This window comes from Callithrix jacchus, chromosome 10 (assembly GCF_049354715.1).
Source record: "Callithrix jacchus isolate 240 chromosome 10, calJac240_pri, whole genome shotgun sequence".
In the NCBI taxonomy this organism is placed as follows: domain Eukaryota; kingdom Metazoa; phylum Chordata; class Mammalia; order Primates; family Cebidae; genus Callithrix; species Callithrix jacchus.
The window spans coordinates 115292660-115307183 of NC_133511.1; the positions used below are offsets into that span (position 1 = coordinate 115292660).

Below are 14524 nucleotides of genomic sequence, written 5' to 3' on the forward strand. Positions count from 1 at the left end.
GGCACCGCTTACCTTGTTTCAGCAACTACTTCCGTCGCCTTATGAGAACGTTTAGAAAGTGCTATTTAACCTTATTAGATTCTTCTGCTAGCTTCGTTTGCTACAGTCCAATAAAATGACTTAGGTGGATAAAGCGACAACTAGACTAACCAATAATATGTTAAATTCTTATTTGGGTTCTGACCTACCACAGCGTCCAGAGAGCTACATCCGGATTTAGAGGCGGTACATTTGAGATACGGCCCAATAGCAGTCTCTATGGTGAGGGAGGCGGGGCCAGACCTACAACGCCAATGAGCCCCGGCCCTAACGGCCAAAAAGATGGCGATCCTGGCACCTCTAATTGCTCTGGTGTATTCTGTGCCGCGACTTTCACGATGGCTGGCCCAACCTTACTACCTTCTGTCGGCCCTGCTCTCTGCTGCCTTCCTACTCGTGAGGAAACTGCCGCCGCTCTGCAACGGTCTGCCTACCCAACGCGAAGACGGCAACCCGTGTGACTTTGACTGGGTGAGCGTCCCGCGTCTTAGTACCCCGCGACCTTGACTGGGAACCCTGGGCTTTCCCTTTCTGAGGACACTTGAGGTTCCGAGCCTGTAGCGGACTTACAAACTATTAAGTACAGGGTCCGGACCATCATCAAGTCAGCGAGCGGCCCAACAGCTTCTGACTGCGGAGTCCAGGTTTCTTTCCATTTCACCATTCACACTAATCAACAGCCCTATGAAAACTCTACATAGACGTGTACAGCGTTTTACAGTGCCGCTCATTAAGTAAAGCCTCCTGAGGAGCCAGTAGGTAGACAAGGGAAGTAGTAATGTTCTTGTTTCATTGGTGAAGAAATGGATCTCGGTATATTTAGGCGACTTGCCCCAGATCACACAACTAATGAGTGCCTGGGACTTGAAACTGCTCTTCTGGCCACACTAGCTGCACACACTGTCAGCCGTTTCTTAATTCAGTAAACATTTCTAGAGTGTACACTCTAGGCACTCTGCTGGATCGTGAGGATGTGAAAGTGGATAAAATTTTGGGGCGATTGTAAAGGAATTGTAAAAAAAAAATACGTCGTAAAAAATCCGTCCCAAGCTCCTTGCTGTGTTTCCTCGGTAGGGGTGGAGGGACCGCTCAGAACATTAACTTAAAGCGCTTCGCCCTCTGCCATATAGCACGTGGGGGGCAAGGAGAAACTTCCCCTTGCTCTCTGAGGGTTTGTTCAAAAAATCAACCGACAAAGGGCACTTCAAAAGATATTTTATTTTAACGTGCATAGCATGAGGGAATTGTAGGAGAATGACCCAATGGGGTACAGATGGTTATATGCCCTTCTTCTTAGGAATATGGGAGATGGGGAAATGTGGGTGATTTTAAGGTGGATGGTAAATGATTTTTAGGGTGATTCAGTGGGCTGGGACAACTACTGTTGAGCCTGCAGAGCAGACGATGGTTTCTAACAAAAGTCTGTCCAGGTGTGTTAACAGGTTTCAATCTTTCTTCCGGTACTATGAGTTAAATTAATGAAAACGTAGAAGTAATTGTTGTCTTCTTTGACAGGTCTGGACTTTAGGCAGATAAGGTAGTTATCAGAGTAAAGCTGTTTCCAGTATCTGCTGGTATCCAAGGGCCTTTAATTTAAAATAATTAACATATAGGATGCTATATTTTAAGGTGTGAGTCCCTGGTCTTCTTTATTTGAAACTTCCTTAGAAGTTTCACTATAAGCTGAGTTGGTGTCTTTGGAGAGAGAAATCAGGCTAGTAATTGATTGGCAAGAGATCCCATTAAACCAGTCTCTCATTTGGCCAGTCCAGTTAAATTGTTGTGTCTCATTTCAGGAGATGGCATTGTAGATGAGTTCTCAAAGCTAGGCCTCTGTATATGATGTAGGCAAACAGATCTTTAATGAGACATTTTTATGGAACAAGATAAATGAAGCTTAATGTCTGGTGTACTCTATAAACTAGTTTCTTTAGAGGCTGGAGGGCAGTCAGTTGGCAAGATTAATAACAATCTATTTTCCTGGATTGTAGGTTGTGTGTAAAGTTTGTCCAAATATAGGTTGTTGTGGTGATTTTTTGTTTTTTTCAAAGCCAGGTTGACTAGCTTTAGCTGGTAAGGCCTTAGGAAAAAGGCAGGGTTTTTTGTTTGTGTTTTTGTGTTTTTTTGTTGAGACAAGGTCTTGCTCTGTCACCCAGGCTGGAGTGCAGTGGTGTGATCATGTCTCATTGTAGCCTTAACCTCCTGGGCAAAGCTATCCTGCCACCTCATCCTCCCAAGTAGCTGGGATCAAAGGCATGTACCACACACCTGGCTAATTTGTTTTGTTTTTTTTCTGAGATGGGGTCTCTTTATGTTGCTAAGGCTGGTCTTGAACCCCTGAGTTCAAGGAATCCTCCTGAGTTGACTTCCTAAGGAGCTGGGATTTACAGGCATGAGCCACTGTGCCAAGCCAAAAAAGGCCATTTTAATTTTTAGTGATTCCAAGTCAGAAGAGTGGGTGAAAAATGGAAAACATTAGTCTGGAGGTTAGTAATTTTATGAGACCAGTTTTATTTTCATTAGATGGAAATGTTTACCTAGTCCAATGATACAGTTTCAGAGTTATCAGAAACCTATATTTGTCAGAATTTTTCCCATCCTTTCCATGAGCCTCCTTGAAAATACAACACTTGGGCCGGGTGCGGTGGCTCATGCCTATAATCCCAGCACTTTGGGAGGCCGAGGTGGGTGGATCACGAGGTTGAGAGATCGAGACCATCCTGGTCAACAAGGTGAAACCCCGTCTCTACTAAAAATACAAAAATTAGCTGGGCATGGTGGTGCGCGCCTATAGTCCCAGCTACTCGGGAGGCTGAGGCAGGAGAATTGCTTGAACCCAGAAGGCGGAGGTTGCAGTGAGCCGAGATTGTGCCATTGTACTCCAGTCCGGGTAACAACAGCGAAACTCTGTCTCAAAAAAAAAAAAAGAAAATACAACACTTGGCTGGACATGGTGGCTCACATTTGTAATCTCAGCACTTTTGGAGGCCAAGGCGGGTGGATTTCTTGAGCTCAGGAGTTTGAGACCAGCCTGGCCAACATGATGTAACCCTGTCTCTATTAAAAATACAAAAAATTAGCTGGGCATGGTGGTGGGCACCGGTAATCCCAGCTACTCCAGAGGCTGAGGCGGGAGAATCACTTGAACCTGGGAGGTAGAGGTTGCAGTGAGCCAGCATCACGTCATTGCACTCCAGCTTGCAAAACTCTGTCTCAAAAAATATATATATATATTATATTTTATGTAATATAGATAATATATATTTTATGTAATATATAATATGCAATATGCTTTATTATACATTATGTAATAGTTCTCTATCTTATATATAACATATAATATATATTGTATTCTACATTCTACATTATAATGGATATAAAACTGGGGTTGACCATGGCTGATAGTACAGGGCTCCTGGCAACGGCAGCAGCATCTGCAAAGCCTCTTTCCCCAACTTTTTATATCCATTGTACATTATAATATACATTATATGTTAAATATTTTATAATATGTATTTTATATGTCATATATATAAATACGCTTTTAATACTAAAGCTTATTTTAATATACTTTGCAAACAAATCTGTCTAGTCTTGGTCAGCTATGACTACACAAGATAAACTGTCCATAAACCTTTTAAAACCTCTTAGAATTTGTTTCCATTCTTTCTTTTCCCAATTTTTTTTATTGTTGTTATTTAGTTTTTATTTCATAGTCATAAACTTAACTCTGCAATCCAGCTAGGCATGGAAGGGAACAAGGAAATCATGGAACCCAAAGGGAACTGCAGCGAGAGCACAAAGATGATAGGCCACGGCGAGCAAGTGGGGTGGAGGGCGCTCTCCTGAGCTACAGAAGGAATGGTTTGGTGGTTAAGATAAAACACAAGTCAAACTTACTAGAGTTGTCCACAGTCAGCAATGGTGACCTTCTTGCTGGTCTCGCCATTCTTGGACCCAAAGCGCTTCATGGTCTCCACAATACTCATGCCTCTTTCACCTTGCCAAAGACCACATGCTTGCCATCCAACCACTCAGTCTTGGCAATGCAGATGGAAACCTGGGAACCATTTGTATTGGGTCCAGCACTTGCCATGGACAAGATGCCAGGACCTGTATGCTTTAGCATGAAGTTCTCATTAAATTTCTCCCCGTGGATGGACTTGCCACCAGTGCCATTATGGCATGTGAAGTCACCACCCTGACACATAAACCCTGGAATAATTCTATGAAAGCAGGAACACTTATAACCAAATCCTTTCTCTCTAGTGCTCATAGCATGAAAGTTTTCTGCTGTCTTTGGAAACTTGTCTGCAAACCGTTCGAAGGAGATGCAGCCCAAGGGCTCGTCGAAGAACACAGTGGGGTTGGCCATGGCTGATAGTACAGGGCTTCTGGCAGTGGCAGCAGTGTCTGAAAAGCCTTTTTCCCCAACTTTTTATATCCATTTGGTTTGATCTGTATCATTGTATTTCTCCATTCAATTATTCTGAAACAACCCCCTTTTAAAAAAAAAACCACCAGGCATAGTGGTGAGCGCTGGTAATCCCAGCTACTTGGGAGGCTGAGGTCGGAGAATTGCTTGAACCGGGGAGGGAGAGGTTGCAGTGAGCTGAGATCTTGCCACCGCACTCCAGCATGGGCGACAGAGCGAGACTCCATCTCCATAAAAAATAAAATAAAAAAATAAAAATAAGTCTTGTAACTTTGCTTTTTGGTTTTATTGCCAGTTTTGTTTATTTTTTTAACTTAAAACAATAATTTTAAGAAGTAATGAATGCCTGTTCGAATCCATTCCTACATGGCCTAAAACAATTAATTGGCTGTAAGTCTTTTGACTCTTAAGGCCCTTAGCCATAGGGAGTACTGCCAAGGAAAAAATAACACTGTAGAATTATCTGACTTCTGTGACAAAACCTTTTCTCTCCCAAATATCAGTATATGGTGCAATACAAAAGTGTTAGGAAACATAGGTTTGTCTACTGTTATCAAGTCTGTAACAATTTAAACAGCAAGGACCAGGTGTTTCTCACACTTAATATATACCCTCCTCAGGATGCCATACCTATGGAGATAAATTGGCCGGAAGAGAGATTAAATGTATTACATTCTAATTTAATGTTGGTCCCACAATTTTCAAATAAGATTTATCACAGCGTTCAAATAACCCTTAATAAGGAGGGTAAACACATTGTAAGTTTAATCAAAGAATATGATGATGCACGTGGGGTTTTTCCTTGCTGATTGAGTTGTTTACTGCCCTCAGATTTTACCTATAACCTTGAACTCCCAAATATTCACTCTCTTTATGATATTACTATATTAACATTAGGCATTTCTTATAATGTTATGCCAGATAAAGCAAAGGGGAAAGGCACAATTAAAGACCTGTATCATAATAGCTCAGGAAATCTCTTAAAATCCACATTCTATAGAGAATACTCTCTCGCCTTTGTTCAGGATGGTTTTTAGACTTAGCCTGACTCCATTTCACCTCTAAAACAATTGGCTATTATATCAGGTCAGACCATGTCCTCCTCATTATCCAAATTGCTAATATATGAAACTATTACCATCAAATTAAAGGACTCTAGAAACAAGCGTTCTCAGCACTGTGGGACCCTGCCAGATGGCCAAATCAGACAACTCTAGGAATGAGGTTTTCTAGCATCTTGGGATCTGTTGGTGTTTGTTGACCTACATGTATATTCTGTGGAATGCTTTTTGTCCAAGATGGGGCACTGAGGACTAAGCTCTGATTTTTTTTTTTTTTTTTTATGTTGCTCAAATTTCTTTCTAAGGGGTCTGAGGAGTCATGCCCTACAAACCATAAATTCTCATCAGATGGGTTTTATTTGACCCTGTATATTGATTGTGATTTACTTTCCAATCTGACTCTGGCATAACAAGGACGAAAATAAAAATGTTTTACCCCAGAGTCTCTTTCCTTCCCATACCTTGAAATTGTCCTGCAAAGTCTCTTGTGGGAAAAAAAATCCACATTCTATAGAGAATACCCTCTCCCCTTTGTTCTCCTTCCTTCTTTCCTTCCAAAGCCAGGAGATAATCAACTAAGAGCTAGGCACCCTTTTAAGTCCAGTTAGAAACAATTTTCAACCTACTCTCTCTGAAATCTTCTGAGAGCTTCCTCTGCACAATAAAACTTGGTCTCCACAATCCTTTATCATAACCTGAACATTCCTTTCTATGAATCCCAGGTCTTTAGACAAACTCAACCAATTGTCTGCCAGAAAATGTTGAAATTTACCTATAGCCCAGAAGCCCTCTGTTCTGAGTTGTCACGCCTTTCTGAACGAATCCAGTTTATTTCTTAAATGTATTTGATTGCTGGCCCAGGCCTCCCTAAAATATAAAAAAACAAGCTGTATCCCAATCACCTTGGGCACATGTTCCCAGGACCTCCTGAGGGCTGTGTCAGAGGTCATGGCCACTCATATTTGGCTCAGAATAAATCTCTTAAAATATTTTACAGAGTTTGACTCTTTTTGGCAACAACAATATGGTGCCCAATGTGTGTCTCAGAGAAGACTCAGGACCCCTAAGGAGTTGTCTGAAACCAGAGCTAAGGTACAAGCAGGGGCCCACTGAAGCCCCACTGAGTTTGAGCTGCTCCTCTGGTGAAACTGGTAAGTTCTCCTGAGCCCCAGACCTCCCTTTGGTTGATGGTCCTTGATTTATTCTGAGCTGGTTTTCTCCTAGGAAGTTGTTGTTTAAATATCCTAATTGTAGTTGGAGATGCATTCTGAAGGGAATTCTCTATTGCTTTTTCTCTGAAAATTTATCTTGATTTGGTTTGTTTGTGTGCATTTGTGTAAGGAACTGAATTGTTGTTTTCATAGATATGAGAGACTGAGGTTTTCAGCTTTGAAGGGAATGGGCATTTGCTCCTCTCAGCCAAAATATGCCCCTGGGTGACTGAGGGCCTTGTGGGAGTGTCTAGGGAGTTGACCCTCCGAAATATACAGTGGCCCTACAGGGAAATCCTCAACAAAAATTAATTTCAAAAAATGGCTCATTCAGGAAGTGCATATAAGGGCTGATCACCCAGCGTTTTGAGCCCTCTCAGATATCATAGACTTCTGCAGAGAAAAACTAAGAAACATAAGAGGGCAGAAACGACTTAGTGGTGACACACTGTCGAGTTGTGCCCACAAGCAGCATGCATCGATCCACCACACAAGAACCCTAGGCTATAGCTCAGTTCCTCTTAAAAAAAAAAAAAAAAAAGCAGGAAACAAATCTAAGACTAAGGAGAAAATGAGGAGACTGTCTCCTTTTCAGGCAGTCTGTAGGTTTTATGGCACATCTACTTGCCAGAGTTGATATAAAATGGAAACCAGCCTGACCAACGTAGTAAAACCTTGTCTTTATCAAAAAAATACAAAAATTTGGCTGGGTGTGGTGGCTGAAGCCTGTAATCCCAGCACTTTGGGAGGCTGAGGCGGGTGGGTCACGAGATCAAGAGATTGAGATCATCCTGGCCAACATGGTGAAACCCTGTTTCTACTAAAAATACAAAAACTAGCTGGGCGTGGTGGCGTGCACCTGTAGTCCCAGCTACTTGGTGGGCTGAGGCAGGAGAATTGCCTGAACCTGGGAGGCAGCGGTTGCAGTGAGCCGAGATTGTGCCACTGCACTTCAGCCTGGTGCCTGGCGACACAGTGAGACGGTCTCAAAAATATATATATACAAAAATTAGCCAGGTGTGGTGGTGCATGCCTGTAATCCCAGCTACTTGGGAGGCTGAGGCAGGAGAATTGCTTGAACCTGGGAGGCAGAGGTTGTAGTGAGCCGAGATCGCACCATTGCACTATAGTCTGGGCAATAAGAGCAAAACTCTGTCTCAAAAAAAAAAAAAAAAAAAAAAGATTGTGGGCTGGGTGCAGTGGCTTATGCCTGTAATCCCAGCACTTTGGGAGGCTGAGGTAGGTGGATCACCTGGGGTCAAGAGATGGAGACCATCCTGGCTAACATGGTGAGACTCCGTCTCTACTAAAATACAAAAAATTAACCAGGTGTGGTGGTGTGTGCTTGTAGTCCCAGCTACTCAGGAGGTTGAGGCAGGGGAATCGCTTGAACCTGGGAGGCGGAGGTTGTGGTGAGCTGAGATTGCGCTACTGCACTGCAGTCTGGCAACAGAGCAAGACTCTGTCTCAAAAAATAAGAATAATTAAGTAAAATTCATCTTTCCACAACTTTTATTCCCAATTCTAACCCACCTAGTTTCAGTCATGAAAATCCTTCCTAATTTTTGCCTCAGGTATATTTACAAAAGTCTGTCATACTCCCTTCACCCCCATGTTACATGTTGTTTTTGAGATGGAGTTTTGCTCTTTTGTTGCCCAGGCTGGAGTGCGGTGGTGTGATCTCAGCTACTGCAACCTCCACCTCCCAGGTTCAAGCAGTTCTCCTGTCTCAGCCTCCTAAGTAGCTGGGATTATAGACATCTACCACCATGCCTGGCTAATTTTTATCTTTTTAGTAGAGACAGGGTTTTATCACAGTTGCTTTGTCTGACATGAATTGGCTCCCAGTATTGTAAACAGAAGAGTATGGAAGGCCTTGGACTGTCTAATCAGTAGTCTTCCCCCACCCTATGCTTTCTCTCAAATGGTCTGTGTGATTCTTCACTGCAGTCATTAGTTTTTGAAATTATCTTGTTTATGTTGTCAACTGAAGAATGGTAAAGCTCATACATTTGGAAAGGAGAGCTTTATTTTTCATAAAAGGTTGCAGCCTGCAGGGCATCCTGGTAGGCAGGGAAGCATAGCCTCCACTCAGAAGCCAGAAGGCAAAAAACAGACTCTTGGAGTGAGGGATAAAGGAAACAGGGACTTACGCTAAGCAGGGTGTCCAAATACACATATTTAATAAGCGATACACAGAGTCACGAATATTTATGAGAGCATGTTATGCTCAGTTGAGCTTCATGTCCATCCATAAGACCCGTGTTCAAAAGTGGTGCTGTTAGCGTGATCTGAGGGTAGAGTTTTCAGCCCTCTCCTGTCAAAAGGTGAAGCAGAGGACACAAAAACCCTCTCTGTATTCTCCTTAGCCTGGCTAGGTCTGCTGCATGGTCACTGGTCTCTTATCAGGAAGCAATGCTGGTTGGTTGGTTTGTCCTAACTGCAAAAGGGGAGGCAGTCTCAGGCCGTTGGTTGATGTCAGGTGGAGCAAGTCTTTTCAAAGGGCTAGTTTCTGTCTAGCCCTTCAGGAAGAAAGCCTGATGGTGGTAAGTGAAGGTGGGGGTATAAAGAGGTGTGTCTGACCTCGCACCCTGTCATGGCTGAGAACTCAGTTTTCAAGGGTTCTCTGGGGTCCCCTTGGCCAAGAGGGAGTCTGTTGGGTCACTTGAGTGCTTAGAATTTAATTACTTCTCAATGTCTTTGTCATGTTTATTGTGTCTCATTTCTTACTTGGTACTTACATTCTAGAGGAGTGGTGTCCAATCTTTTAAGATTGTCTTAGGGCACACATAAAATACACTAACCCCTAACAATAGCTGATAAGCTAAAAAAAGAAATCAAAAATATCTCATAATGTTTTAAGAAAGTTTATGAATTTGTGTTAGACCCCATTCAAAGCCATCCTGGGCTGCATGTGGGCCACAGGCTGGACAAGAAGGTTGTTCTAGAAGGTGAGAAAACTATAAGAGAAGAGTACTGAAAAGGGCTTTTGAGAGCTATGAAAGCCCCTTTCAGTTCTCAAATTATATCAAAAGTACATGGGATTATCATGATGAATATTGGGTAGGGAGGAATGATGAAGTAAAATTAAACACATTGGGCACTGTGGCTGACGCCTGTAATCCCAGCACTTTAGGAGGCTGAGGCGGGCGGATCATCTGAGCTCAGGAGTTCCATACCAGCCTGGTATGGAACACAGGGAGACCCCATCTCTACAAAAAATATAAAAATTAGCCAGGTGCAGTATGTAAGGTTTGAATGAGGCAACTGAGGCCAGTTATTGAAATAAAGAAATTTAATCTGCTCCTGGGCGAGGTTCTATGGTCCAAGGTAAGGGGGTGCCAGAGAAGTCTTGCTGACTTCCTGGGGCATGGAGTTCTTATGGCTATGAGGAATGAGCAACAGCTGGGTGCTCTGATTGGCTCCAGGGGAGCAGGATAGGGATGGGGTGGGCCACTGTTGGTTGGCGGGTTGTGGGGCGGGTTTTCTGGTGCAAGAGCTGGCCAAGGTTGCATCAGCCGGAGCCTTCCAGGGGAGGCATGCGGCAGAGCTAGGTGCCGAGGGCAGAGCATGGTGCTGGGTGCGGAGTCAGGTGCTGAGTGCAGAGGTGGGTGTGCCCGGCCTCCGGGCAAGGCAACCGGCCTTACACAATAGTGTGCACCTGTAGTCCCTGCTACTTGGGAGGCTGAGTCAGGAGAATTTGCTTGAGCCCAGGTGGTGGAGGTTGCAGTGAGCAGAGATCGCACCATGGCACTCTACCCTGGGTGACAGAGCAAGACCCTGTCTCAAAAATAAAAAATTAAACACATGGGATAGCCAGATATTATATTAATGGGCTATTAAGAAAACTTACTGGAAAAGTTTTATTCTACACTAAGTTGATTATAATAATCTTATGATTTTATACCATATCATGCCTTATTCAACTTTTTTTTTAAGACAGGGTTTCACCATGTTGGTCAGGCTGGTCTTGAACTCCCGACCTCAGGTGATCCGCCCACCTTGGCCTCCCAAGTGCTTGGATTACAGGAGTGAGCCACTATGCCCGGCCTAACTCTTTTTAATCTATTATTTAATCCTCACAGTAGCATTTTGAAATGGATACTGTTCACTTGAGGAAACCAAAGCTGAGGGATTAAGTGCTTTGTTGAAAACCACCAGCAGGCTAGGTGTGGTGGCTCATGCCTTTAATCTCAGCACGTTTGGAGGCCAAGGCGGGTGGATCACCTGAGGTTAGGCGTCCGAGACCAGCCTGGCCAAAATGGTGAAACCCCCTCTCTACTAAATATACAAAAAAATTAGCTAGGCATGGTAGCAGATGCCTGTAATCCCAGCTTCTCAGGAGGCTGAGGCAGGAGAATCACTTGAACCCGGGAGGCGGAGGTTGCAGTGAGCTGAGATTGCGCCACTGCACTCCAGCCTGGGCAACAAGAGCGAAACTCTGTTAAAAAAAAAAAAGCATCAGCAAGTCAGCAAGTTTGTGGCGGGGGTAGAACCTGAATCCAGGTCTTCTGACTGATGTTTATCCCAGTACAACTTACCTAACTACAGTTCTTTCTTTATTGTTACCATTCCCAGTTTGGATTGCCATTGGTTTTTTATTACATATTTAGTTCCTTTTCCCACCTAAATTCACTCTATTCACTGCATTCCTTTTATAACATTTGATTCTGTTCCAGAGAGAAGTGGAGATCCTGATGTTCCTCAGTGCCATTGTGATGATGAAGAACCGCAGATCCAGTAAGTTAAGCCCAATTCTCAGTCTCAAGGTTAGACCTAATGCCCTCCGGAGGTGCTTTCCTTCATGTTAAGAGAGTGGCAATCATTTGGTAAATGTGTCCTACATTTAATTCCAAGGCTGAATTTGAACTTTATCTCCTCCCTGTTTCCCATTTCAAAGTGCCCCAAGAAGAGGGACAAAAAATGGGATATAGGAGTGCACAGCCCAGCCTGACCTGTGGCATCTCTGTGTTTCAGTCACCGTGGAGCAACATATAGGCAACATTTTCATGTTTAGTAAAGTGGCCAACGCAATTCTTTTCTTCCGCTTGGATATTCGCATGGGCCTGCTTTACATCACACTTTGCATAGGTGAGGAGACTGCCTTTCTTTGGGTTTTTTGTAAGACTGTGTTGCTAGACTTGATTGTGGAAACCACAGTCCCAACAGTTGCAATCCCAAACATGTTTCTCCATACCCTCCTTCCATATCTTGTATCTAATTAATTATATATGTAGCTCAGATGATAGCAGTTTATAGACTGTATTTTTAGACGCAGAGGATGTGTTGGTGGTCTACATACGTCCACAAGTGTGTATTTGGGGGCTGAATTCCTTGAGTTGGTTTGGAAGTAAATTCCCTGTGTAAGGCCTTTTATGTTTCCTCTGACATCTTCTTTCTGTGTTTAGTGTTCCTGATGACATGCAAACCCCCTCTATATATGGGCCCTGAGAATATCAAGTACTTCAATGATAAAACCATTGATGTGAGTGCTCTTCCTCCTTTCTGTTTCTTGGGTCCCTTGTGGGTGATTTTGTAGTTGTGCTCCTCTCTACTCGGTAGGCGGAACAACAGTGCTTCAAAGTGGATGTCGGCCATGTGGTTCATTATGAGAGCCAGAGGAGAGGGAATGGCAGGATGAGGAATCAGATGCTAAGCTCTGAACCTTCCCAGGAGGCTATGTGATCCAGCTCACTTTTCTTCCCTGTATTTGGCAGGAGGAACTAGAACGGGACAAGAGGGTCACTTGGATTGTGGAGTTCTTTGCCAATTGGTCTAATGACTGCCAATCATTTGCTCCTATCTACGCTGACCTCTCCCTCAAGTGAGTAGTGCAAAGGGAGGGATGATGGAAATTGAGATGCTGTGTCTTCCCTCTCACTGTTTTTGGCTTTAATTTTTTTCTTTTTTTCCATTTGGCCTTGATTTTTACACATGGCAACCAACAGCATCTCCTCCTTACCTCCCAAATACCTATACTTCTATTTTCCTTGATCCGTTCTTTTTTTTTTTTTTTTTCAATATATTAAATAATATCTTCTTCTCAGGTACAACTGTACAGGGCTAAACTTTGGGAAGGTGGATGTTGGACGCTATGCTGATGTTAGTACACGGTATGAAAAGACCTGGGCAGAGGGTCTGGGCGGGGAATCACTTTGAATGATATATACAGGGGCATTTAAAGAACTTTCTGGGCCCTGCAGGTACAAAGTGAGCACATCACCCCTCACCAAACAACTCCCTACGCTGATCCTGTTCCAAGGTGGCAAGGAGGTAATGCGGCGCCCACAGATTGACAAGAAAGGACGAGCTGTCTCATGGACCTTCTCAGAGGTACCTGAAAAGAAGGGCAGGTGCATGAAGGGTACAGAGTAGTAGATAGGCTTTCGAGCCCTACTCGGGTTTGATTCACAGCTCTGCCACTTACCCATTAGCTTTGAGGGTGTGGACTAGTTACTAGACCTCACGTATTAATTCACTTAGCAAATATATATTATGTGCCAGACCTGATAGTACTGAGGAACAATTCTTAGGTAAGATTCGGTCTCGAAGGCCCCTGCACATATTATCTGTAGGTGTTAGGTTCCCTGTCAGTTAATTGGAGATAATAACCCCTGGCTTACAGATTGTTTTGCAGATTACATTAAATAATTTAGGTATAATTCTTGTTACAGTGATTGGCATATAAGGGGTACTTAACTGTTAGTTTACTTTTCTGGATACCTGAAAAAGAGGAAGGTTAGGGCAGATTTTTGTCCTTTGCTTACTCCTTTCTTTCCCAGACTATGTGTAAAATACCTTTAACTTCCCAGCTCTTTACTCTCCCTAACCCCAGATCCTGATGTCGTGCATCTCTTCTGTGCAGGAGAATGTGATCCGAGAATTTAATTTAAATGAGCTATACCAGCGGGCCAAGAAGCTATCAAAGGCTGGAGACAATATCCCTGAGGAGCAGCCTGTGGCCCCAAGCCCCACCAGTGTGTCAGATGCGGAAAGCAAGAAGGACAAATAAGATCCTCACCTTGGCAGTGCTTCCTGTCAATTCCAGGCTCCTTCCGTAACCACAAGCCTGAGGCTACAGCCTTTTATTTATGTTTTCCGTTTGGCTGTGACTGGGTGGGGCAGGGTACTGCTTCTGATTTTTAAAGAGGCATCTAGGGAATTGTCAGGCACCCAGAAGAAAGCCTGCCATGCTGTGGGCCAACTGTATCACTGGAGGAAGAAAGAGATCTCATATGGTGGAGGAGGAAATGGTTTCCCTCCAAGCTTGGGCCAGTGTGTTAACTGCTTATCAACAATTCAGACATCTCCATGGTTTCTCCATGAAACTGGTTTCATTATTCCATCTTAGCCGACCTGCACAGCTTAATTAGACCTAGATTTAACCCTAAGGTAAGATGCTGGGGTATAGAACACTAAGAATTTTCCCTGGCTTGTTTATGGCCTTCATTAAAAGTATAAGCCTAACTTTGTCAGTAGTCCTAAGGAGAAACCTTTAACCACAAGTTTTTAATCATTGAAGACAATATTGAACAACCCCCTATTTTGTGGGGATTGAGAAAGGGTGAATAGAGGCTTGAGACGTTCCTTTGTGGGGTAGGACTTGGAGGAGAAATCCACTGGACTTTAACCACTTTGACCAACTCCCCACACCCAGTTGATGGTTTTCCATAATAAAAAGATTGGGATTTCCTTTTGATTGTGCCTTTGTGTGTTTCTGTATTAGAAAAGCCTGGCAACTTCTGAGGAAGTCCGCCCATAAAAGGCCATCCTATTTG

The 14524-nt window shown here is 43.5% G+C and overlaps 1 protein-coding gene across 3 annotated transcripts; it reads left to right on the forward strand.

Moving 5' to 3' along the window:
* The first annotated feature begins 286 nt into the window (after positions 1-286).
* TMX2 (thioredoxin related transmembrane protein 2) lies at positions 287-14443 on the forward strand. Of its 3 annotated transcripts, XM_002755297.7 has the most exons (8): positions 287-510; positions 11426-11486; positions 11724-11837; positions 12155-12231; positions 12464-12570; positions 12794-12859; positions 12950-13079; positions 13612-14443. In XM_002755297.7, exons 1-8 carry the CDS (start codon positions 322-324, stop codon positions 13756-13758), a joined length of 891 nt encoding a protein of 296 aa, XP_002755343.3. In that variant the 5' UTR covers positions 287-321; the 3' UTR covers positions 13759-14443. The 3 variants fall into 3 exon arrangements, with proteins under 3 accessions (XP_002755343.3, XP_054096880.1, XP_054096881.1); XM_054240905.2 differs by lacking the exon at positions 11724-11837; XM_054240906.2 differs by lacking the exon at positions 13612-14443 and having other exon boundaries at positions 12794-12848; positions 12950-13077.
* Positions 14444-14524: the final 81 nt, after the last annotated feature.

Excerpts from the sequence above, each read along its gene's own strand:
- TMX2 (XM_002755297.7), top strand. The coding sequence starts at position 322 with ATGGCGATCCTGGCACCTCTAATTGCTCTGGTGTATTCTGTGCCGCGA. Across the intron at positions 511-11,425 it reads ACCCGTGTGACTTTGACTGG|AGAGAAGTGGAGATCCTGAT; the intron begins GTGAGCGTCCCG and ends ATTCTGTTCCAG. Across the intron at positions 12,232-12,463 it reads TCAATGATAAAACCATTGAT|GAGGAACTAGAACGGGACAA; the intron begins GTGAGTGCTCTT and ends TGTATTTGGCAG.